At 46.3% G+C, this 25,039-nt stretch overlaps 1 protein-coding gene across 1 annotated transcript in view; it reads left to right on the top strand.

Moving 5' to 3' along the window:
• Nucleotides 1–25,039, top strand: part of CSMD2 (CUB and Sushi multiple domains 2) — a 495,048-nt gene that overhangs the window by 412,289 nt on the left and 57,720 nt on the right. The window contains exons 42-49 of the mRNA XM_067533952.1: nucleotides 806–994; nucleotides 5,018–5,195; nucleotides 6,459–6,604; nucleotides 12,909–12,989; nucleotides 14,124–14,237; nucleotides 16,134–16,322; nucleotides 17,314–17,460; nucleotides 20,130–20,318. Coding sequence (XP_067390053.1) covers nucleotides 806–994; nucleotides 5,018–5,195; nucleotides 6,459–6,604; nucleotides 12,909–12,989; nucleotides 14,124–14,237; nucleotides 16,134–16,322; nucleotides 17,314–17,460; nucleotides 20,130–20,318 — 1,233 coding nt within the window. The remainder of the gene's footprint in view (nucleotides 1–805; nucleotides 995–5,017; nucleotides 5,196–6,458; nucleotides 6,605–12,908; nucleotides 12,990–14,123; nucleotides 14,238–16,133; nucleotides 16,323–17,313; nucleotides 17,461–20,129; nucleotides 20,319–25,039) is intronic.

Genomic DNA, 25,039 nt, shown 5'->3' on the forward strand with positions numbered 1-25,039 from the left:
TGGGTAATCTCATGGAAATTGCTATGAAAATTAGATCTTGCTGTGCCGACCAAGAATAACTCATCATGTCAGGCAGAGCATGTTAGCCAACTGCTATCCATTTATCACCAAAATCATCTCCGTTTTGTTGAAAAACTAGGCAGATTTCCCCATTAGAAGCAAGCTATGGATTGACTCTGGGGACGTAGGCCTCAAAGAGACAGGATAAACCAAGAGCAGGCCCCCTGCTTCATAAACAGGGCAGCCACAAGCAGCAGGATTGTCCAACCACTATAGTTCAGAAGAAGGTTTGGCTCTTTAAACCGTTTGTAGAGTCAATACACTTAAAAAACAGAACAAAACGAAAACCACCAAGCATTGTGAAGAACTGAACAGTGGCATTCTGGCTCCACTGCAGTCAATGGCAAAATTCCCATTGTGAACTCAGTGGGGCCAGAATTTCACCCTAAATCCCTAATCATTCCAGGGAAGATTTTTACGTAGGAATTGTCGTACAGACCACTTTTACATAGCATCAAACCTTTCTGGTCCTAAATCTAGCTCTAAGAGAGGGAGGAAAGGAGTATTTACTGCCACGGGACATGTATTTGTCAAGGGATTTTTATCCATTCAGGAGATATTTTGGCCATCTCTCGCTGCCCTGTTTCCTCCTCCCCCCATTATACCTCCATCCTCTAGAGTGACAGCCAAGATATGGTGAGGTTGGTGACTCTAGTACTACAAAACCTTGGCAGTGGGAAAAAATAACTTCAGTCCATAGAGGAAAGCATGAAATATGGAAGCTGTCTCCTTATTTTATTCCCAGCTTATGAGCTCCAGGAGTGTCCTGACCCTGAGCCTTTCGCTAATGGCGTTGTGAGAGGAGCCGGTTACAACGTTGGCCAGTCCGTAACTTTTGAGTGCCTTCCTGGATACCAGCTGATTGGCCACCCAGTCCTGACGTGTCAGCACGGCACCAATAGGAACTGGGACCACCCACTGCCCAGGTGTGAAGGTACGACTTTATCGGGTCACCTTTGAACAACCTGGGGGTTTCTGGGTATCCAGAGGAGTCTGCTCATTACTGGCCTCTTATAAGTTGCTTGCCTTGGGGATGTTCACTGATCGGCTGGAAGGAAGAAGGAATTGACATTGCTCTGCTATTTTGAATCCACCTTCTTTCTAGGTCAAAGCCCAGATTGCTGACTCAGGCTGATTCAAACTTTTATGCATTCTGGCTTTGTGCCAGTGCTAGTTAGTGGGAAGGGAACTAGCTCAGAACAGCAGCTCAGTGATACTGCAGAAAGCAATAGAAGTGTTTAAAAAAAAAAAAAGGAGGGGGGCGGGGGTGTTGAATCCTGCAGTTCTTTTATATTATATTTATGTGATCCTCAGGTGTGTAGCTCTTCCTTTCCTAAGCCTTTGTGTACCATTGCCATGCACTGTTAAACAGCTGCTTTGTCTCACCCCAGAGCCAGCTACGTTGCATCAGTGAGAAAACGTTTATCATTTGTACAGTCTGTGTCCCAAAGTGCTTTGTGATCATATGGGATCATATGGCAAACATAGGCTGCTGCTAGAGACAAAGCTGAGCTGTGTAGGATGGATACAGGTCTTGACCCTGGTAGTATTTGGATCAGTGAGTTGGGGTCAGCCCTCTTTGAAAGGTGTGGGTGAGCGGTGAAATTCACACTCAGACCTGGCTTCTTCTTCCAAAGTTAGTGTGTATTTGCATCTGGGGCTATGGTTCAAGCCCATCTCTGGCTATCAGCATTATATTCTCTGCTTGTTCTTTTGCTGGATCCAGTTGTTAGAACCTCTGTGAAACAGGTCCATAGCACCTGTCTTCCAAGGATAGTGGTCCGCTTTATAGACATTAATTATCTAACCTTCTCTGCCACATGGGTCTGTGTTACTAATTCCATTGTACAGATGAGGGAAACTGAAGCACAGTGCGTTCAAGTGACTTGCCAGTGGTCACCCAGCGACTCAGTGGCAGAGATGAAAAAAATAGAACCCAGATCTCTCCAGGAACAGAGGATCCACATTGCAAATGCATTGATTTGTCTTCTCTGCAAGCTTCACACAGAGCACATTTTCCTGAGTGCTGTCACATGGCAACTTCACAGTCTGTGCTCCCTTCTTATGCTAAGAAACCATCATCATTTTGTTGATTTATTATCCTTTGAGAAATGACTGCCGGCTCTTGGACAGGTTTATGGCCGCACACGGCCAGCATTTTTTTTTTTACTTTTCCTCCTTTCCCCAGCCTGCTATTTCATGCTGACACTGAGCATGATTAGAACAGTGTTTTATTGTCCTAAGTAAGTTTTGCCTTTTTCCAATTCAAATGCCTATGAAAGTCAGAACTTTATGATGTGTCGGAGTAGTTAAATAAATAAGGTAAAGAATTGAGACTTTGATCGCTTCCGCGCTTTGTGTTTGCAACATCCAGTGCTGCTCTGAAGTAAATTTAATCACCACCACTGCGCTTGAGCCCCTGCTGAGAGAAGACCCTTGCAGATATCAGGCCTCAACTTGACGGTAGAATTGTGTTAATGTACGCTTTCGTCTCCCTAGCACAGTGACTGCTGCATCTCTAAAATACTGCTGAATCTTTTCCTGTTTTAGGTGCAGTTCTGTAATGACTTTATCAAGTCTCTTTTTGAAGGATTGTGTCTGATTTTCAAGAGTGTTTTCAGGGTATGAGCCAGAGGGAATGGCTCAGCGTTCTTGATATCAAGTCTGAAATGTGTAGTTCCTCTGTTCAAACCCCAGCAGGGCCAACTTGGCTTTTGTTGTTCCAAGACAGAGAGATTGAGTTCTATGCAGTTTATTATGGCAGGGGTGGTCTCTTATATGAAACCTTAAAAAGTCTAAGTCTGACTATTGAAGATTCCCTCTGTAAGTCGCGGGGGGGAGGGGTGTCCCAGTCTCTTTGGACCAGCTGCTCCCAAACTTGCCTTGTATTGGGGGGCTGCATTTGTTTTTCTCTTTTGAATCAAGAGTCTTTAGCTCTAGAGGGCCAGATCCTCAGTGGGGGTAAATAATTTCAGTGGCGCAATCGTGATTTACATCTGCTGAAGATGTGGCTGAATATAATTTGTTCCACCCATTAACACTCAATCCTGCAAAGTGCTGAGTTCTAGCAGCAAGTGCAGCATGTCCTCACTGCTCACTGACTCCACACACGTCGAAGGTGGCAGGAGTGAGCCCTCCAGGTATTTAAATAACCGTTCCACCCACATTTTCCATCCAGCCCTTTCTTTCGTCCCTGCTCGCTCTCTTTCCAGTGAGAACCCAGCTACACCACAAGGAAGGGCATACAAGGCAATTGGCATGTCCTGTGGTACTTCTAAATTTGATGCTTCAGGATCCGCACAGTGAGGCCCAGTAAGAGGTGGCTCTGGGTTGTTCGCACTATTAATATCATTGCAAACGTTCCCTTTCCAGATACGCTCTCTCTCTCTCAAATGCAATCAACGATCACTATCTATTTTTTGTATAGAAGCTGCCCGTGAGTAACGGTTGCCCTCGTCCAACACTCTCACCTTCCCCATGCAGGTCACAGTGTCAGAGAAGCTGTGATTTTGAAATAAATATGTGTAGGCTGAGATTTCCAAAGCCACTTAAGGGATTCCCTTGAGAATCACTGGAATGTGCAGCTCTTATTAAAATTGAGAGGAATTGAGCATCCCAATCTCCGAGGTGGTTTTGAAAATCTCATCCTTGCTCTATAGAGAGTGTGTGTGTGTGTGTGTGTGTGTGTGTGTACACTCTCGCTCTCAGTTGCACTGCTTGTGTAAGCAGGCAAAGCAGGATTAGACACTAAATACACAGGGCCTGCCTCTGATCTGATTTACACCACTGTTAATTGGGACTACCTTCCTTAAAGTCAATGGAGCTACTTCATTGTGCAAAGCTGTGTGTAAGCAAGAGGAGAATCAGACCCACAAGGTGAGAGAGACAAGGTCTAATCGCGCTCTGCAAATAGACCAGCCTGTCCCAAGCAGATGGGAAAAGGTTCTGCACCAGAAATCTTGGATACTAGAGAGGCAGCGTGGTGCATTGGGTAAAACCTAGATGTGGGACTCAGGAAGCCTGGGGTCTGTTCCCTGTCTGTCACTGAGCTGCTGTTTCTCTAGGCAGGTCACATCACTTCTCTGCTTCCCCTCCCATGCTTAGTTTGTCATATCTGTTTAGCTTACAAGTTCATATGTGTATACACGAAGCATCCAGCACAGTGGGACCCGGATCTCAGTTAGGGCCTGCCGGGTGTTGCAGTCATGCAAATAATAACTAATAATCATCCCCACCCCTGCCCTCAGATCCACTCTCTAACACACCAGCTGGCCTGCAGTTCTGGCCCAGGCTGTGACGTATTTTCGTTTGGATAGATTTGCTCACTGATAGGTTCAGGGGCATGTTGTTCCCCCAGGGGTCCGCACTGCATCGGTTTCTCAGCACACCTGGCTGTCTACAGTGTACCAAAAACCTCTGATTGTTTCTGCCCAACCCTAAAGCACTAAGCAGGGTTTATTGTAACAGGATGGAGCTGAAAAGTTTGGGACAGGACGCAAAGACTCCGAAAGTGCACGTTGGATCGGGTCCAGGGCTTTGGTTTGGCTCCATCTATAATCAGAACGACTGTCTTGTCTAGCAGATCTAGCTGTGTCGTCTCATGTGTTTGCTGAGACCAGTCACTGCAGCCCCCTCAGTGCTGGCTTGGTCTGTGTTGATCCTGCACAAGGCAAATGGAGTTCCAATCTTGCCTTTGTCGTGACTGGGCTGTCTCTGGGCTGAGGGAACTGGGAGCTACGGTTAGACGTCTGGATCAGCCTCTGACTCACAGAAGGCATCTTGGATCGCTCCTGAATCGTCTCCTGAGGCTAAGGAGCAGATCAGCATTGTTGGGCTCAGGAGTGAGCTGTGCAACTGGAGGGAGGCAGGCCATGGCAGGGGAGAAGGTGGGAGAGGGGATCCAGTAGGGGTTTGTTTATTGTAATTGTGTTTCTGTTTCTTATTGATTTACGTGCAGTCCCATGCGGAGGAAACATCACCACTCAGAATGGCACTGTCTACTCCCCCGGCTTCCCCAGCCAGTACCCCAATTCCCAGGACTGCACCTGGATCATCACGGTGCCGGCAGGGTACGGGATTCATCTCAACTTCACCCTGCTACAAACGGAGCCCTACAATGACTTCATCACTGTCTGGTGGGTGCAACGGGGACGTTCAGTGACTCAGTCAGTTGGGCTGTCTGCCTAATCTGTAGGGATTCAGCAGAGCACTCACGCACACGACTAGTTCCATCGACTTCCGTGATATTACTCGTGTGCTGGACCAGGCCATTATAAAGCGGTGGGGGGAGGAGAAGATTTCTGGAGGCGCCTGGAATATTGTGAGAAGTGATGGGAATTTGGCTGGTTTTCAGAGGAAAAATCCACAAAGGGAATGAGACTAAACATGGATAAATTTCTCTAAAGAAGTGGTGGAAACCCTGTCATTTGGGACTGGACAAAGATCTGTGGACGGATCCTTAGCAAATGTACATTGGCAATAGCTCCAGTGACTTCAACCTTTTCTCATCGACTTCAGTGGAGTTATGCCGGTTTACACCAAGTGAGGATTTGGCCCCTGAGGATAGCACTATATGGGGCAGTGGCTCAGATGACCTTACAGGTCTTTCCTGGTCCTAATTCTGTGTTCATCAGCTGTTAAAAGCCAAAGAAATTAAACCCATGCTGTGCACAGTTTAAACAAATGCTGCCCTAATGAAGCCAGGCTGGCCCAGTTACTCTGTCTAGAGGCTGCATCTCTAGTGAGGGGCCAAATGCAGGACATCATCCCAGCTGAGGTTGGACGTTGTTACGATACGTGTCCCTCCTCCTCCTGCTGCGTTCTCTCACGAGCCTGGCCCATCAGCACTGAAATGCTCTACTGTACAGAATAAGAGAACCTCGCTCTGGTAGCCTGAGGGGCATGACAGGGTACTTTTATAAATGGTCAAATGGGGTCTTTAGCTCAAGCTGAATTTAGTCGAAATGGACCTTGTTCAAATGAGGATAATAGGAATTGCCTTTCGCTTCAGATTTCTCCAGCAGACATTTCCCCCGGCTTCTTTATTCCTTTGCGGAACAACTTTATGGTACTAGATAGATATTGTACAAGATGAAGCCTCTCTTCAGAAGCAAAGTGTTGGTTCATCTGGTGTCCCCATTGCCTGCATTTCTGTGGATCAACCCCACCTGGGAAGATTCCACATGTGCCACTCTGGAAGTGAAGTTGGTGTCCCAGAGTGGATGCCTAAGGAGTCACAACAAAACTGATGTCAGATTGGGATGGTGAGAATAACATTAGGGGAGGAAAGAACCGGAGGCAGTTTGTAGATGTTCATTTGAGTGCCGATGGCTAGTCCCAACCTGGGATAACAGGGAGAGGTGTAATACGGTTGTGTTCTCTCTGACCTGTGCTTTCAGGGATGGACCTCAGCAGACAGCCCCACAACTGGGTGTGTTCACGGGGAACTCAGTGAAGAAATCTGCCCAAAGCTCCTCCAATCAGATCCTGATGAAATTCCACAGCGACGCAGCCAACGGCGGGATCTTTGCGATCTATTTCTATGGTCTGTATCGCTCAGTGAGCAGCCAGCATTTTAACTTTTTGCCCCATGATTTTATAGGATGCAAAGGGGTCGGGGCCAGTTGTGGGTCGTTAGGAGGAGGAATAATGCTCATGAAAGGGGTCTATTTAGCGTGCAAGATACAGAAAATACCCTGTGACCCTACTGCTTAAAGCACAATCTTTTAGATGAGACCTATCATAAAGGGTCTAGCTCTCAGAGAGCTGAGACCTGCACTCTATGCAATTTTGCATGCAAATGCCGGCCTTATGCACACACTTGTAATTGCACATACAAAGTAGACATGCATGTGCCACGCAGAAGTAGAAATATGTCAGCAACTTCCTGATAATCAGCACAGATAAAACTCCTGCAAACTAGCAGCTATGGAAGATCCTATGGCCTATCTCACAAGTTAACAGCTATTAATACTGCTCTCCTTGGCAGATTCTATATGGTGTAAATCCATTTTGTTACTTAATACTCCCACTCTTTGCAATTTCAGTTGGCTATGGTGGTGGTGTTCCAATTCCATACTAAACTGGTTGGGTTACCTTGCGGTGTTCTATTAAACAACGATCACGTTCCAGCCCAGAGCTGGCTTCAGTTCTTCAGTGAGAGAAATGATTCCTTAAATTATTTGGGGATTCTTTGGTCTGAGTGCAGCACATGCTAGAGAAATGTTAGGTATGATACTGACATAAAAGCGTTTTCACTCCATCACTAAGCGAGAGTACAGCTTTCAATTGGATTAACAAATAAGAGCCGATGACAGTGCTGGGATTTTGGAAAATATGAACAGGAACTTCCACTTGCCACAGTAATTTACTTGTAACAACTTCAACAAAGTCTATCATCAGTTACATGCCAGGTCTGCACAGAGCACCAGAGCTTATGTCCAGTAATGGAAAGGCCAATATTACGTGGCCTGGCTAAATTTAAAGGATGCTTGCTAGGATTCTGGTGAAATGTTTGATTACTGTAAAACACACTAAGGAGTATATTCATACACAAGGGATGTGTGTGTAACAGTTATGCCAAAACACACACACACACACTCATGCACACACACTCAGAAAACCTGACAATGAAAGGGAGCAGTACATAAATCCTACTGCAATTCAATTGATGCTTCTTTTCGTAGGTGTTAGAGACCAGAGTTACTATAGTGAAAGTCCATCAGAATATGTTCATATGCCCATCACTTGCTCATGCTTTCTATTGAAGTTCATTTTCTAAATGTTCTTTGAGATCTGAGGATAAGTTCTGTATGAGAGCTAGATATTGTTATTAACTGGTTTAGACACAAGTCCTGAATCTTGGCAGGGGGTTAGACTAGACGATTCTTGTGGTCCCTTCTACCAATGTATGCCCTCACCCTCATCCTGAGCAACCAACTTCCACAATGTATTTAAAGGCAGACTGCCAGCTGTTTAGCCCTCCCCAAATCATTCAGTTCCAATGGTATTCCTCATCCTGATGATCTTGGTTTTAGGCACAGGAGTCAAAAGATCCAGGTTTTGTTTAATGCTCTGCTACCATCTTTCTGTGGGACTAAATGCTGTTACTATTAATGAGTAGCCACACCTCTGCAGTATTTTGTCTCTATGTGTACACCATGATTAAAAAAAAAGACGTAGGGTTAGATTCTGCTCTGGTCTGCTCAAGATTTTTATACTTTAGTGGATAAATGGTACAACAGAAAATTTGGCCACAGGTGGCTCCCTCGTTGACCAATGCAGCTGGAGTGTCTATCGTACATCAGTGTAAAACTCCAGTAAATCCACTGAGTTCCATAGAGTTTTCCCGGATCTGCCACAATGTCACTGAAATCCAGAATTTTTTCTTTTGTGCATGCACAGATTTGCTCACATAGGGCACACAAGACATCCATCCCATCGACGACCTTCTTTAGTGTTAAATATCTTCCCCAAAGCAATGATCAACATCATCCACTTAAGGAAACCATCCCCTTTAAACACCTACAGGGAAGCATCTCCTGGGCAAAGAGTGATTCAGAGGGCCTGAAAGGTCGGAGGCATCCCTTGAAACATGATGATATTACATCTGTTATGAAATGGTTATTTCAGGTAGCAGCACAAGAACCTGATTTGCAAATGTGTTGGGAAAGAGTGTTTATGGCACAGTAACTCAAGGGTGAGTCTCAGTGGTGTTTCAAAGACAAAGGGTCCACTTGTGGTGCGCACACATCAGGGTGCTTTTGGAGGAAGCTTTATCAGTGCTGTGTTATCCAAATGCTGAAACCGTCTTAATCATGGCCCTGTATTGAATTGTGGCCATTAAGGAATAGAGATTGATACGCCAATTGCTAGGTTCTCTCTCCACTTAAATGCTATTTTAAAAGTGCTTGACAACATCTATTTAATTTAATTTTTGTTGGGATTTTTTTTATTCTCCACTGTCAGACATCCATTTTAAAGCTTGCAGCTAACATTTCTCTCTTCTCCTAGGTGTGTTGTTTGGATTTTCCCCCTGGGCTTTTTATATTCCACAGTCAAGGGGCTTACTTCACCCTTGGACTCTGAACTGTTTATGCCACTCTGACATAAAGGAGGGAAATTATTATTGGTTTTACGATAGCTCCTAGAGTTGAAATCAGGGTTTCATCTTGATAGGTGCTGTGCAAACCTAGTGCGAGGCAGCCCATGCCCCAAAGAGTTCACAGTCTGTATAGAGAAGATAAAAGTTGGGAGGGAAAACAGGAAAAGAATGTTCCCTTGGTCACACAGCAGATCAGTGGCAGGGCTGGGAATAGAATCTGGGTTTTTTGAGTCCCACACAGTGTCCAATCTAGGGAACCATGGTGCTACCTCCTTAAAGGGCCTGCTGCTACTCAGAGACTGCTGAGTACCCACACTCTGAAAATCAGGCCTCCTTAGGGTGACTTGAGTTTGAGCACCCAAAAATTGAATCATCAGTCACTGCTGAAAATCTTGGCCTAAGACCCAATCTGCCACTTAGGGTATGTTTACACTACAGTCCCGGAGTGTGATGGCAGCTGCTGTGGACAAGCTGAGCTGGCTTTAATGGAGCTGGCTCGAGCAGTGACATAGTGGCAGCACACACGTCAGCATGGGCTCGCCTCCAAGTAAACACCCAGTGTCCCAGGCTTCCACAGCTCCGGCGCCCAAGGTAGCAGGCTTAAATCAAGCTCAGGTATGTCCACAATCACACTCCCCAGCTGTAGTGTAGACCTATCACTAGTCTGGAGTTTTATCTAAAGGAGAATAAATCTTTGCAGAGATGCTTTTGCCATCAAAGCAGTTGCCCAACCTTTGCTCTTTCTTCTGAGGTTTTTTTTTTTTTTTGCTCTTCTTGTTTTGTGTTGGCCATAATAAAGCACCTGTTGCTCACCCAGAAGCAGAATGTTCAGGTGAGCAAAGGTTTGGAGTCTTCAGATAGCTGATTATTTCTGGGAGCTTGAGAAATGGCCAATGGGAAATTCACTCCCCTTTCCTCCCCCTCCCTCCCTTTTATTCTGGCATGACCAAAGAAGCTTTGCAGAAGAAGTGACAGGTTTGGCAGTTAAACTGCCCCGATCTCTGCAACATGCATTGTTCTCCTGCTCATTAGCTCATCATTTCACTGTAACTTTTTGGTAAGTTGCAAAGAACTTGTATAGAAGACAACTCGCAGAATTACACATCTGACAGTTCCCTTTGATCTTCTCTGTTCAAACTTAGCTCATTACGATGATGTCAGGATAGTTTTTCTTTTGCAAAGGTCGGGACATATGCTGCCCTGGGCCTGTGCATGGTTGTTTTTTTTTTTTAAAGAAAGCACCCTTTTCATCCAAGTCTTTCCAAACATTTTATAAACATTAACTGAGCCTCACAACCTCTCTGGTGATGTAGGGGAAGGCTTTTATATCCCCAGCACAGAGCGTGGTAAGTGTGTGCCTGAAGTTAAGCAGCTAAATCCTACTTTAGGCATCTAAATATTAAATAAAATCTTAAGAACACTGCCATTTCCATTAGCTTTAATATGTGAAAAGTGCAAGATTTTGTAGAGTTTGTGAGAATTAGCTCTTTTCTAGTGGTGGATCATCTACATGTGGTCTTAGCGTCTGACACGAATTACAGAGAAGATTATGGTGACCCAGGGTCAGGTGTGAGGGGTATGATGGAATAGGACTGACCCCAGCAAATGCTTTCCATGAAGAGTCTTTCAGATCTCAAAGCAGATTTCTAATCACGTTCACACCCCTTGTGTTTTCATTTTCATAAGGATTAGAGTGTGAAAGCACCATGAGCTCATCTACTGGTGAGCAGCAAATTATTTTGCTCAAGTGCAAAAATATTTGCTGATAGTTGATTTCTGGTTGTATGTTCAATTGTAAAATTTGCTCTTTGTTCTGTTTGGCCAGGATCATAATCAAACGATATTGTTTCCAATCCCTGATTGGATGGCTTCTTTATTTCACCAACACAGTGCTAGCTGAGAAATGCATAATTAAACACCCGGTTCAAATCGGCATTATTGTTTTTTACATCACATACTAGGGAAGTTACACTGTGAACTGCAACATGCATCTTTGATTTTTAATGTTCTCAATTTGAAATTCAAACCTGCTGCATCCCGGGAATTATTTGCAGAATAAAATAATGAATAATTCCAAGTAACAAATTGGTGAATTTTGCAATTTCAGTTCAAGGACAGGGAGCAAAGATGAAATTCTCAGAATAATTATTTATTGTGAATTATTCACTTGGCTGCTGAGTAGTATGAGATTTCTGTCCATCCTGATTATTCCAGGATTGACCTAATTCCATTGATGTTGTCCAGAGTCTTCCACTAAGTATCCCAGACTCTATGGATGATCCCATCACCTCAGCAAATGAGTCAGTCAGTACACAATAGTCACCATTCTCTGTCCATCAAAAGGTACTGGCATGAACTAAACCCCCTAGTCTTTGTGGATTAATTAAGTGTTTGCTTCCCAGTGGCTTTGTGCATGGAAGGTTTGTAGTATGTTATAGATGGTATCCTAGGCAGGTCAAGAGTGCTGAGGAAGAATTTCTCATGAACGAATTGCTGCAGCCGGATGGTTTCTTGCTGTCTTCCTTTCACTCTCCTCCCATTCACCTGTTTCGTGGGAGAAACACTGCGTCTCATGCTCTCCATGGTGCTGAAACTCGCTACAGATACCATCCCAAGTCCCTGAGAGAGACAAGGTGGGCGAGATAGCCTCTGCCGCGGTAGGACAGTGGTGGGTTAGTAGGCAGCATGAAGTGTTAGAAATTGTTGTAATAAGCATACAACCAGAGCTTCTGTTAAGTCCAGGTTTTTAGTGCCCTGCTGCCTATTAACTCTCCATTGTCCTATGACTGCAGAGGTGTTAACTGCCCACTGCATTTGAAGTGGTCTCCTACCACATGTGTGAACCCTTTATGCTTAACAATCTGTCCCATCTTATGTTTAGCTTGGACATTCTGGTTCTCTTCTCCAGCCCTGAAGAAGAGTTCTGTGAAGCTCATAAGCGTGTCCTTTTAACCAAGAGAGGTTGGTCCAATAAAAGATATTACCTCACCCACTTTGTCTCTCTCAGGATAGCTCGGCTCCAATAGTATTGTGTTCCCAAGGACCTGCACTTCAAAATAATACCTGGGGGGGGTCTCCATCTCCTGACCTGCCCTTTTTCCAGAAACCAGGCAGATTGGGCATATGTTGGAATCCGTTGGCTATTTCAGCCCTGGGGCTGGGTGTGACAGGCATTGGCAGGGATTGAACAAAGCTTGAGTAATGTAGAGAGCCTGAGACGGAATTTCGCAGACCTGATAATGGGGGTTCACATACTGGGGGAGGACGGAGTGGATGATATTTTCATAAGGTGTAAGTGTAAACTAAGGCTCAGCCATGGATTTACCAAGAAAGAGCAAGGATGGTCCCGGGATTAAGGGGCCAGCCTGGCGCTAGGGAGACCTGGGTCCTGCTCTGCTGCAATCTTCCTGTGGGACCTTCCACTAAATTTAGCATCTCTGTGCCTCAGTTCCCCATCTGTACAATGGGGACAGTAGCACTGCCCTGCCTCTCGGGGGTGCTGTGAGGATGGAAGATTGTGAGCTGCTCAGATATTAGAGTAATGGGGGCCAGATGATTAACTGAGACAGACAGATACCTCTGGGGTCTCCACACCTTTTTTCATTCCGCACGGTGGCAATTGATCTCAGAGAAGCAGATCCTTGTGCAGCATTGAGCTGCTGTTAGGCTTAGCCCTAAAAGTCTCACATCATGTTGGAAGAAATTTCCAGCTCTGACGTTTGCTGTTTTTTTCCCCTCTTTTCAGCCTATCAGCTCTTCAAATGCCAGCCTCCGACCATTGTGCCCAATGCTGAAATCATCACCGAGAACGAAGAATTTAACATAGGTATCGTCTCCCCGCACCCATTCCCATAGGATGGGCTGCAACAGATGAGTGCTCCCTGTTGCTGGTATCCTGGCTCCAGTGCTCTGTGCTTCAGAGAAACCCTTCATGCATCTAATTCTGCTCTGGTCAGCATAGAGGGTTGGAGGCCTTGACCCAGCTTGGTGACTGACTTATGCACTGAATCAGCTGGATTTTGATAGTCCTTAGGCTTTTTATCACTGGTGTAGTGACGAGGACTCATCTCCTATGAAAGCCCCATCCAAGTTCAGCAGCTTAGAGCTATTTGCCTCAAGAATATCCTGTGGCATTAAGATACTTAAAGGCATTTAAAATAATGCACTGTGTAGCCAGCTGAGAGGCTTAAAGCAGAAGCTTTCCTCCATATTGCCTGAGCTGTTTGAATTGTCCATATTGTGTCTGTGTTTAAAACATGTCTGCAGTCAGAAAAGTAGCCATGATCAAAAGCTACCTTGCTCACTGCTCCTTTTGGGCCAAATCCTCAACAGGTGTAAATCAGCATAATTCCACTAAAATCAGAGGCGTGACACTGGTTTACACCACCTGAGAATATGACCTGCATACGTCACATCTTACTCAGATTGTTCCCGTCTAATCGATCTATCTGTACGCCACGTATTATCACCAGGTAGCTAAGGGAGATCCAGCTGGATGTATGTCTGTCTTGCGCACTGTTGCCAGCTAAATTCTGGTTGCAGGATCCATGTTGGTGCAAGAGGCGGAAGGAGCTGGCTTCTCAGGTCCCAGGGGAAGTGTGTAGCTCTGGCTGTTAGAAAGATCATGGTGTGCGTCAGTGTGGGTCAAATTCACTTGTGTGCAGAGGGTCTGTGCACCATTTAATTCCCACCTCCAATGTCTTTTGAGGACTTTAGCGGTGTGGCACAGGGGTGAGTTTCACCCTTACTGATTGGTATTTCCTTAGCTGTAAAGTAGGTGAATTGTGCAATTCGTGCACTGGATCCCCTGAAGTCAGCCCTTTAGAGCAAGCTCCTGAAATAGCAGAGGGAAGTGCTAAAGCTCAGCTACAGTGGTACCGGCCTGTCTGCATGGGGGTGAATTTCATCCTTCATAAACCCAAACCTTCTCCCCAGCTGAGAGCTTTGTCTTTCTTCCCAGGTGACATTGTGAGGTACCAGTGTCTCCCAGGCTTCACCCTGACTGGATCTGAAATCCTGACGTGCAAGCTGGGCTCTCATCTCCAATTCGGGGGGCCTCCCCCGACGTGCGAAGGTAACTGGCCTGGGTCTCGGCACATTAGCAAAGACTTCCTGTCTGAAAGCCAATGGTGCAGGGAATGGCTCTTCTCCTGGCATGGGACTCAGGCTAGCCAGGCACTGGGCAGCTTGCTGTGCAGGCCCTGAGTGAAGCAGGGCGAATAATGGAATATTTATCCGTTAATTTATTACAGTATCTGTCTGAGAACTGATTTGAGATATTATATATAGCCAGCTGCAGCCCCTGCTGACTTCAGTGGGAGCTAAGTGCTCCCAACACCCCTTGGTAGAATTGGCCAACCATTGGGTAGCCTCTGTGTTATACCTTGAGGCCCCAGTTGAGGAGAGCATTTGAGCACATGTCAGTGTTTAAGCACATGCTTTACTTTAAGCGTGAGTTTAAATACTTCCCCGCATCACAGCCCAAGGGAAGCCTTTCCAGGCACTGTTCTGACACCGCCGACAATCTGACTACATCCGTGTGGTCATTAAAACCACAACCCAAACATCCTTCTCCGAGGAGAGAAAAAAAGTCCTCTCTGACCATTTGCCAGTGATACGTGAACATCCGTAGCACCGAGGAACTGACGGCAGCTAAGTGCAGTCCTCCTGAGGGCAGAGTCTGTGAGATGCAGCTTCTGGATTAGTACGACACAACGCATTAAAGGAGAGAAAATTGAATGCCATGAGTGTCATGCATCACACACCTTCTTGTTACCCAGGAGGAATCCCTAAGATGCTACCCTGTTATCTTATTTATCCTACCACTTCCTATTGATATTTTTTTCCCGCTCCAGCCATGATTATCTCTTCATCTTCTTTCCCCTGCTTGAACATTTTTGCTGTATAATGGGAGATTTTTCTACAGCTTTATTCTCTCTCTGGAATAGTGTGAGCTGAAGGGGAGGACAGGGGATCATTCAGCTATTTACCAAACCAGCTGCAAACCAAGAGCTTGCTTAAATTATATCTGATCACCAATTTATAGAGGTAAAAAATCATTAATGGGATTAAGGATTTGGAAAGAATCCACTGTCCATTCTGGTAGCTCTTCCTGTTTTCTGTAATCCAAGTATAGCTCTCACTACAGCGTTAGACACAATTGCTGCTAGATGGATGTACAGATAAATGAAGATCCTTTTGTGTGTTGCTTGCTTAGTTTGTATTTCAGTATCTCTCTTGGGTTAGTGTTTAGGGGTTTTTATTTGTTTTAACATCATATTTTTATTTAACTCTTGCATTTGGGATAAACACTTCTGAGATTGTGTGAGATCTAGTGATTAGAGTAAGCAACTAGGACTCAACTCCTGGATTCTAGTCCCACCAATTTGCCTGAGCAAGTCTCACAAGATCTGTGTCTCAGTTTATCAGGCGGTAAAACAAGAATAATAAAATTTGCTTGGTTTTCGAGGGAATGTTCTGTGGCTTGATAAGGGAATGGTTGCACAACACTTTAAGACCCTCAGTCAAAAGGTAAGGTGAGGTCCTGATCCATTTCTGAGTTATTCCAGTTTGACACTGATGCATCTCCCATGGATTTTGACAGTTACCCCACATAAAGCTGGAGTGACACAGAAGTGAATCGGACCCAGCACATTCCAAGTTTTTTTCATGACTTCAGCCAGAGTTGCTGAGTGCTCAACACTCTTGAAAAGCAACCCACTTACTGAGGAGCCTAAATCAGGATTAAGGTCTGGAATTTTCAAAGGATTCCAAGGGAATTAGGAGCTTAGCTCCTAATGAAGGTCAATTGGAGTTGGGAGCATTGCTCCCTTAAGCCACTTTGGACATCGCAGCCTAACTCTAGGCTCCTGCTTCTTAAAATCTTGGCCTCCGTTTCTTGCAATCATTTTCTTCTGGCACCAGAAAGGAGGCTTCATTTTCTGTGGATTCTTGTTTGTATTTTGTTTAGTCCGCTGCCCGATGAACGAGGTCCTGACGGACTCCACTGGCGTGATCCTCAGCCAGAGCCTCCTGGGAAGTTACCCCCATTTCCAGACCTGTTCCTGGCTGATCAAAGTGGAGCCTGGTTACAATATCACCCTCACTGTCGAGTACTTCCTGAGTGAGAAGCAGTACGACGAGTTCGAGATCTTTGATGGTAACTGTCACCTGAATCCCATGGACGATGTCTGCTGGGGGTGGGGGAAAGAACACCGCTCTGTAACAGGGAGCCTCTAGTCCTTAAACCCTGTCTTCCCTGAGCCCTAGGGGGTTCATTCCACCCACATGCCTAGAACCCCTGTTGTGCTTGGAGAAAGCCCCCCAAATGGGTATATCTACCCTGCAGTTAAACACCTGTGGGCTGGCCCATGTCCGCTGACTCTGGCTTGTCGGGCACGGGTGACGGAACTGCTTATAATTGTGGGGTAAACGATTATAAAATGCCCTCTCGCCTGAGCCACACAAGGCAGAGTCAGCGGACACGGGCCAGCCGCGGGTGTTTAACTGCAGAGTAGGCATATCCTGTGTGTTGGCTTCCACTTGGGAATGCAGCACATCAGGAAGCTCTGGGCTTTGGCTTCTTGTCTGAGGGCAGGACGGGCAGTGATTTCATTGCAGGGGGTGGCTCAGCAAAGTTGTCGAGATGGCTTTGCACAGAGAGAGGGAAGTAGTTGGGGATGCATGAGGCTGAAGAACAGTGAGGAAGGCCGTTGGGGGGGATGGGTTGAGGGGGGGGAGATGAAATGATCTCAAAGCGATCCAAAGACATACCCCTAAACCGCATACCAGTCAGGTGTGTTACCTTGCAGGAGAGCCTGTACTCGGTCAGGTTTTCATGAGCGTCACAGCTAAGCGGCTCTGTCCATGCTCACAGAAATGAACCCAGAACACAAACCCACTGCTCCTTGTCCCAGTGACTATACAGAAGATTCTGCCCCCAGAGGTGAAATCCTGGCCCCACAGAACTCAAAGGCAACGTTCAAGGGGAACTTAAAGCTCCCACAGTACAGTCCAAAGCAGGTCTGGCCCAAGAGTCCCTTCTGCAAAAATCAGGCCCCGCCATGAGAGGCTAGGAGTGGTTATCGCTGAGGGAAGAGCTGTTGCCATGTGCCAGCCCCAACCTGCACTTGTCCAATCTTTCTCTAAAGGTCCCGCTGGCCAGAGTCCACTGCTGTTGTCTCTAAGTGGGAATTACTCAGCTCCTCTGACTGTAACCAGCACTGGGAACAGGGTCTATCTCCGCTGGTCCTCGGACCACGCCTACAGCAGAAAGGGCTTTAAAATCCACTACTCAGGTGAGTTCTTAGCAGAGACTGGGAACCGGCCCCTGAGAATGTGTCTCTTCCTTTGGCCATCTCCTGTTGCTTCTCCTATTTCTGTTATTGTTACATGAGCCAAGCAGGGCCGTGTTATCCAGGTGTGTTGAGGGAATGGAGCTGCACAGAGTGTTCTGGGGCAGCCCAAAGCTTGCCTTGTTTTGAGTTCACTGCATCAGTTACTAACATTTGGGAAACTGGCTCAGTCTGGGGCTTCCAATAGGAACCATGTAGCTTTTGGCTGCGTTTCACCCTTGCATTTTGTATTTCTCCTACCTCCATCCCTGTGATATCTGGGAACCAAACCTTGAGGCTTTTGGGGGGTGGTTGAGAGCAAAAACTCCAGGGGAACCCTTCCTGGGGAACTGAAACCAGAAAAATTTTGCATGATTTCAGTGAACCGAAGCTAATTCTTCATAGCTCTCCATAGATGAAATTCAGCCGGGTGCAGAGTTGAGTCCCACTGAATCCCAACGTTGACTACAGCATAGACTTTTTGCAATCTCAGAAGTGACTTCTTGTATTACAGCACTCATAGGGAAATATTAAGGCTAAAATCCTGCTCCCATTCCAAGTCATTGGGTGTTTTGCCATTGCTGTCGAATGGAACAGGGTTAGTCTCTGACTTTAGGAAGCTTTAATTTCTCATCCAGCATAAAACCAATTACTGGATACTGACTGTTTACTAAGAATTCTTCAAAATTAATTAGTTTTTTTTTTTTTTTTTTGGAAGTTAGCAAATTTCAATTACTTAATGAAGGTCATAAAACTAGAGAGCAACCCCACGTGCGTGTCATAAATAAGTGACGACATTACTCAGTAAATGAATCAATTAATATTTAATTACTAGAAATTACTCTTAATTTCCAGAGCTGAGTAAATCTTGGTGTTTTTGCTCCTCTAGGGGTAGAGGCTGGGCTTCTGAACATTTCCCTTTTGATTTCTGTCCTCGTTCTCTGCTGAGAACATGAAAGCCCAAAGCAAAACTCATTGAGTTTCACCTGCTTTTGTCTCCAAAAGACTTGGAAAACTGAGATTTTTACCCAGCTTTCCATACAAGTAAAAGTACTAGAATGATAGCCCCAACCCTGACTTACAGACCTACCCTGGGAAGCAATGACTCTGAAAAAGATTTGGGGCCGTGGTGGAAAATCAGATAAACATGAGCTCCCACTGTGTCACTGTGGCCAAGAGGGTTAATGCAATCTTTGGATGCATCAACGGGGGAATTTCGAGTAAGAGTAGAGAGATTATTTTACCTCTGTATTTGAAACTGGTGCGACCGTTGCTGGAATACTGTGTCCGGTTCTGGTGTCCACAATTCAAGAAGGATGTTGATAAACTGGAGAGGGTTTGGAGAAGAGCCATGAGAAGGATTAAGGATTAGGAAACGCGCCTTCTGGTGATAGACTCAAGGAGCTCAATCTGTTTAGCTTAACGAAGGGACGGGTAAGGATTGACTTGATTATAGTCTATAAGTACTTATATTGGGTACAAATATTTAGCAGAGAAAGGTATTACATGATCCTATGGCTGGAAGTCAAAGCTAGACAAATTCAGACCGGAAATAAGGCACAAATGTTTAACAATCAGCATAATTAACCATTGAAACAATTTACCAAGGGTTGTGGTGGATTCTTCATCACTGACCATTGTTAAATCCAGATTGGCTGTTTTTCTAAAAGATCTGTGGTGGGAATGGATTTGGGGAAGTGCTATAGCCTTTGTTACACAGGAGGTCAGGCTAGATGGACCACCATGGTCCCTTCTGGTCTTGGAATCTGTGAGAAGCACTGCAGTGTTTTCACTGCTTACTCCAGGATATTGTAGAGGTTTTTAATAAAGGCTCTTCACGAAGCCATGGTCCGGCCTCAGTTTGCTCAAAGGGTGTGACTGTCAGACCAATCCTTCCTGCTTGTAACAGAACCTGAAATCGGCCACGTTTCAGACGCTTTCGTTGTTCGAGAAAACCCACGTCCCTTGCGCAGAGCTCTCTGGAGGCCCAGTCCTGGGCAGTGCTGAGCGCCCTCCATGCTCATTGGATCCAGTGGGAGTTGAGGGCACTCAGAACCTCTCAGGATCAGACCCTTCATTACTACCGACAGGACTGTGAGCTGTTCCGACAGCACCGTGAGACACAGCACTGGAGTAACGGCCGTCTCCGTGAGCTGCTGCTCCAGCTCCCACGCAGGTGGGCAGAGCCTTGACTCCGTTCTCCCGACATGCCAGCTAGCAGCGCTGAGCAGGTGCAAAGGAGGGAAGTCATCTGGCATCGACCACTAGCACCTTCCTTTCCCCCTTGAGCACATTTCCCTCTCTGGCTGCTGCTGGAGCAGTACAGCGACGCACTGCCCCTTATCCAGGCCCCAGCACTGTTACAGGGCAGCCCTAAATATGGCTGGAAATCACCAGCAGAGAGGACAGGTTCTTTGCACTGCTTGTAATAATGCCCCTTCCTGGCTCTGTGTCATTGTGATATTTCCCCCCTTTGGCTTTATGTTTTTTTGCAAACTCCCTCTCTCCTTGTAAGACCTTAGATCAAAGCAAAGGCCACCTAACACCTAAGCACAGAGAGGAGTTTGTCTCGACACGGCACGTCCTTTGTTCCAGGGGGTTTGTGACATTTCCTCCCCCCCCCTTTTCTCCAGCTCCTTACTGCAGCCTCCCGTCGCCCCCTTTGCACGGCTCGATTCTCGGCCACACCGGGCTGCAGCCAGGCAGTGACATCCGTTTTGGCTGCGATGCGGGCCACCGTCTCATTGGCCACAGCAGTACCACGTGCACGCGGCACCCTCAAGGCTACTACCGCTGGAGCGAAGCGATTCCTCTGTGCCAAGGTGAGGAGAAGGCAAATAAATGACTGTGGGGACACCCAATCCTCTGAGCTCTGCTGGTTTGCTTGGAGGCACGGGCTGGGCAGAACTGCGCTGTCACGGCCCTTGTTCTCCTGCGTGCTGGGTGGGAAATATTTACTCAGTATGGACCTTTGCGAGCAAGTGGGCAGGAGGTGGTGTAGACGTTGCAGGTTGGGCTGGAGCTGTGAGAAGGGGGCAGGCGTCAGAGCCTGCGCTCCAATGTCTACACAGCTATTTTTAGTGCTGTAGCGCGAGCCCCAGTCTGTAAACCCACCGCTGCTCACTGCGTAGATGCACCCACGCTGGCCAGAGTAGCCAGCAGAGCGCACAAGGAACCAGCTGGCAACCCGTCCGGCAAGCGATGACTCAGACCACCAGCCCCGTCCAAGCCAGTAGAACAACCACTCACCTCGCTGCTCCCCAGCTGGAGAATGGGGGTCCCAGACCGGCGCAGGATGAGGGGTTGAGCCGCTCCATGAAGAGGGCCGCAGTGACTCGCTCCTCCACCACACCCACTGTGGAGGGATTGGGTCCTGGTACAGCCCGGCCTTGAGTGAAGGTTTTAGTGGTTGGGATGGGATTTTCAGAAGCGCCTAAGGCAAAGAAGCTCATGGGTCTCCCTGACTTGCAGTGGGATTGGGGCTTCAATGGGAGGATTATGCTTCCTAACTCCTTTAGGCAAATCTGAAAATCCCACCCCAGGTGAGTTATTGTCTCTTAATGGGGGCGATTTTCCAAGCACAGATGACGGGTAGGTGCCCAGCTTCCACTGGCATTCAGTAGGAGCTGTCCACCCGACTGTCCTTTGTGACTTTCCCTGTAATTTATTATGCGTCTGTGGCACATGGCGCTTTGCACGCACATCAGATGGGAAACCTCCTGCCAGAGCCGTTTGCTGCATAACCATGGTCCATCCTTTTTTTTAACCCCAGCCCTCTCATCCCCACTCACTGCATTTGGTTTCTATTTGCACCTGTTTTCAGGCCAAAAATCATCCCTGGTTTTGTCTATTGATAAAATACTCACCTTTATCCCGATGGAGTTTTCCAACAGTTCTGAGTGTTTCTTCCTATAACGTTCCAAGTGAATTTAATGCTGGGGAATCAACACTGTACTGATGGCTCTGGAAACTGGGCAGATAATAGGTACCGTGTAGGCAAGGTATTCTCATACTAGCATTATCCCTAACCCCAAGGAGTAGCAGGACAGTTCAAGGTGGGATTTTCAAAAGATACTTAAGTGTTTTATGAGCGTAGGGTCTGCTTGTGTTCCTAAATTACTTAAGGCCAGATTTTAAAGGTATTTACGTGCCCAACTCCCATTAAAAACCTGGGTATTAGGTCCTTTTGTAAATCCTATCCATCCATACCTTAGCTTCTCTATGGGTTGGGAGAAAAAGCCAAATGGTGACATCTTTCAAAATGCAAAACTCTGACAAAAACTGTTGTAGGGGGAACTGGAAATTTTGCAACATCGTCACTATTTTATTAACCATTTTTAAATAAATGATAGAGCGTTTCAGGATGATGATTTTTGTTAAAATTTCAAATTATGATACAAAAACCTCAGGAGCAAAATTCACAAAAATGTTGCAAACTTCCTCGTTTTTTGATCAGCTGCAGAGGGCAGTAGGGAATGGGGAATCGCACAGGGACCCATCTGCTCCAATTGCAAGAGCAGCTCTAAGTTTGGTTGCTCTGTGTTACTTTTTAGAGTTTGTACTAACAGAAGAGGGTGTGGATTATGACAGTCCAAGCCACTAAAAGCTGTACTGTTAACAAGAGGTGGATAAGGGATGGGGGTGGGGCAAACAAGTGAATAACCCCATTCTAAAATACCAACTAGGGTAAAAGCCGGGTGTTTGAATAGAGCTGCTGAACCAGACAGCAAAACACTCTTATATTAGCAGCAGGCTGTCATGGCAACTGTAGCTCATGCATCCCAGTGGAATGACACATTAAACATAGCGTGAGGAATTTCTATCAGGTACCTATAATCAGGTTCAAAAAAGAACTAGTTAAGTTCATGGAGGAGAGGTCTATCAATGGCTATTAGCCAGGATGGGCAGGGACTGCTGTTTGCCAGAGACTGGGAATGGCCAATGGGATGGATCATTCGATGATTACCTGTTCTGTTCATTCCCTCTGAAGCACCTGGCATTGTCCACTGTTGGAAAACAGGATACTGGGCTAGATGGACCATTGGTCTGATCCAGTCTGGCCCGTTCTTATGTTCTTACCTGAGAAAGCAGGAATTACTTGTTGAGCTCTTTCTAAAGGAAAGTCCTACCATGCCCGCTGCTGGGCCAGAAGACTGTAATACCGCTGAGCGTTTACTGTCATGGCCTCTGGTGGTGCCACCTGCCCTAAAAGCTGCATTGTTTTGGGGATTGCAGTCCTATTAAAAAACAAAACAACCCAACGCCTTCCAGCCTAGATCCTGAAAGGTATTTAGGTGCCTAACTCCCATTGGTTTGAATGGGAAGTAGCTGCCTAAATACCTTTCAGAATATATATATATATATATATAGAATATGGAGAGAGAGACAGAGAAGGTTGGTTTTCTGGGCTGGGGGAGACACGTCCTGCAGCTGCACTGAGGGAGACTTCGACAAAACAGTAAAAGGGATGGGGATCCCCAGTCCCATTCAGCCTGAAGCTGACTCTGTGAAAGATCCCCTGAGTTGCGTGGCCCATTAGTTACAGCCAGAAGGTCTGGAAGCCAGAAAGCCCCTGTGGTGTTATTGTGAGGTTGCCAGCTCAGACCCTACATGAGGTTTACTTTTCTAGAGTCATTCCAGGCAAAAGGCTGTTTCTAAAGCAGCAGGGACCTCTCTCAAAAGTCAAGTGCTGTCTGTGAGCTGAGTTTCGCTCCAGATCTACTTCCACGATAACAACTGCACGTGCCTGTGGATCGATGTACTGGGTGTGACTCGGCAATGCACCCTGCCCTGTAGCCTCCTGGTATGTTTCAGTGTAACACCCATGTAAAGCAACAGGAGTGTGTGGGGGACCCAGCAATGATAGGGTTAATGGTCTGGCCTTTATTCAGGTTTCTTCTTTTATCAGAGCAGAGCAGGCCAAACTCCTCCACTGACTCCGTAGAGTCACATCAGGAATATAAAATATTACATAGGTGAAGTTGGGGAAAAGTTCATCCTTTGGGACTAGTGGGTGGAATACAGGACTAGGAGTCAGGACTCCTGGGTTCTCCCCTTGTCTCTCTGTATGACCGTGGGCAAGTCATTTCTCCTCTCTGTGCTGTAGTTTCTCCCCCAGTTTTAACATACAAATCATTATATTTCCCCACCATTATAAAGAGCTTTGAGCTCTATGGTGCTAGATAAGTAGCACTCGCTAAGTGCTACTTATTACTATAATTTGCAGTGGTAGCAACTCCCCCATCTGGTCTTGCTGAGATGAGATCAATTGCTGGCTTGTGTATGTTGCCCAGTACAACTACATAAACTCCAGCACATATTTTTTGTTGCTCTCTTTCAGCCAACTGGCAATCTTTTGTTTTTGGCTCTCCTCGGCTCCTCTCTTTTCCAGTAGCTAGCATCACACCGCAGGGATTTGGGAACTTATCCCACAACATGGAATAAATGGCTCATACAATCAGCCATATCAGGAGGATGGGAACTGGGATCCCAATAAACACAAGGTCTAGCTAACAATGACATTTCCTGGAGCCCCCTTCTGCCAGCTCATAATCTGCCAGTCCTTTCCCCATCCCCTCCAAATAATCTTTATTCCCTGTTCTGTCCTGGCTGACATTTATGGAACTAGTACAGAACATTCTGCAGGGAACAATCCTGCATTGGCACAGAGGGCTCAATACGAGATGATCTAATACATCTTTTCTATCTCTACTGTCTATTTTTAAGCCGCCTTGTTTTTGCAATCACAGCGACGCGTTTGTCATCAGAGCCTGTGTCCTCTTTCCTAGTGCACGTTCTTCCTGCAAACACAGCTCTAGTACCCTTTTCTCCCTCCCCCAGCAGCTTCCCCCCTCCCATCCTGAGAGTTAGGCTCTGAATGGGTCTCTCAAAGATAAATGTTGACTTTGCTTTCCCTGGGAAGAGTTCCAGTATTTCATCCTCTTCTCTGACTCTCCTGGATTGTGGTGTTTGCATTTCAACCTGGGTAATGCACTGCTGGAGCAGATGGCAAGTTTATTGCAATCCTGAAAACCAAGCCCTTCTGCTTCATGCTGGGCCCTGTAAATAAAGACTTAATAATCCCGCATTCTCTCCAAGGATGCCAAATTTGCAAATGGGGGCATCATTCCACTGCAAAGCACAGGATACAGGAGCCCATGTGGTGCAGCAAAGCGAATATCCGAAGGCCCAACTAACCGTCTGTGATGAACTGTTCACATTTCAACCTGGCCATCTGCAGGTGAAGAGGATTTTGTGAGGAGGGAAGGGAATTAGTATCTTAAAGAACTTTTTAGTTAACGACATCTGGCCTGGGTAGTATGGATTATTGCTGACTGCCCTCTGTGTCAACATAGGGTTTATGCAATGGCAAGTCTCCAAATAAAATCAAACGGGGGGCTACAGAGACACAAGGAAACCAGCATAACAAGAAGAAATACCTGGTTGTAGTGCAACAAGCCCGTGAATAGCATGGGTCTGATTCTCCTCTGTCACTGCAATTGGGTTACACCAGGGTAAAATTAGCATAACAGAGAGGTGCCCC

Source organism: Emydura macquarii, unplaced genomic scaffold, assembly GCF_026122565.2.
Source record: "Emydura macquarii macquarii isolate MOO-44397 ecotype Brisbane River unplaced genomic scaffold, CSIRO-AGI_Emac_v2 contig_3348, whole genome shotgun sequence".
Taxonomy (NCBI): domain Eukaryota; kingdom Metazoa; phylum Chordata; order Testudines; family Chelidae; genus Emydura; species Emydura macquarii.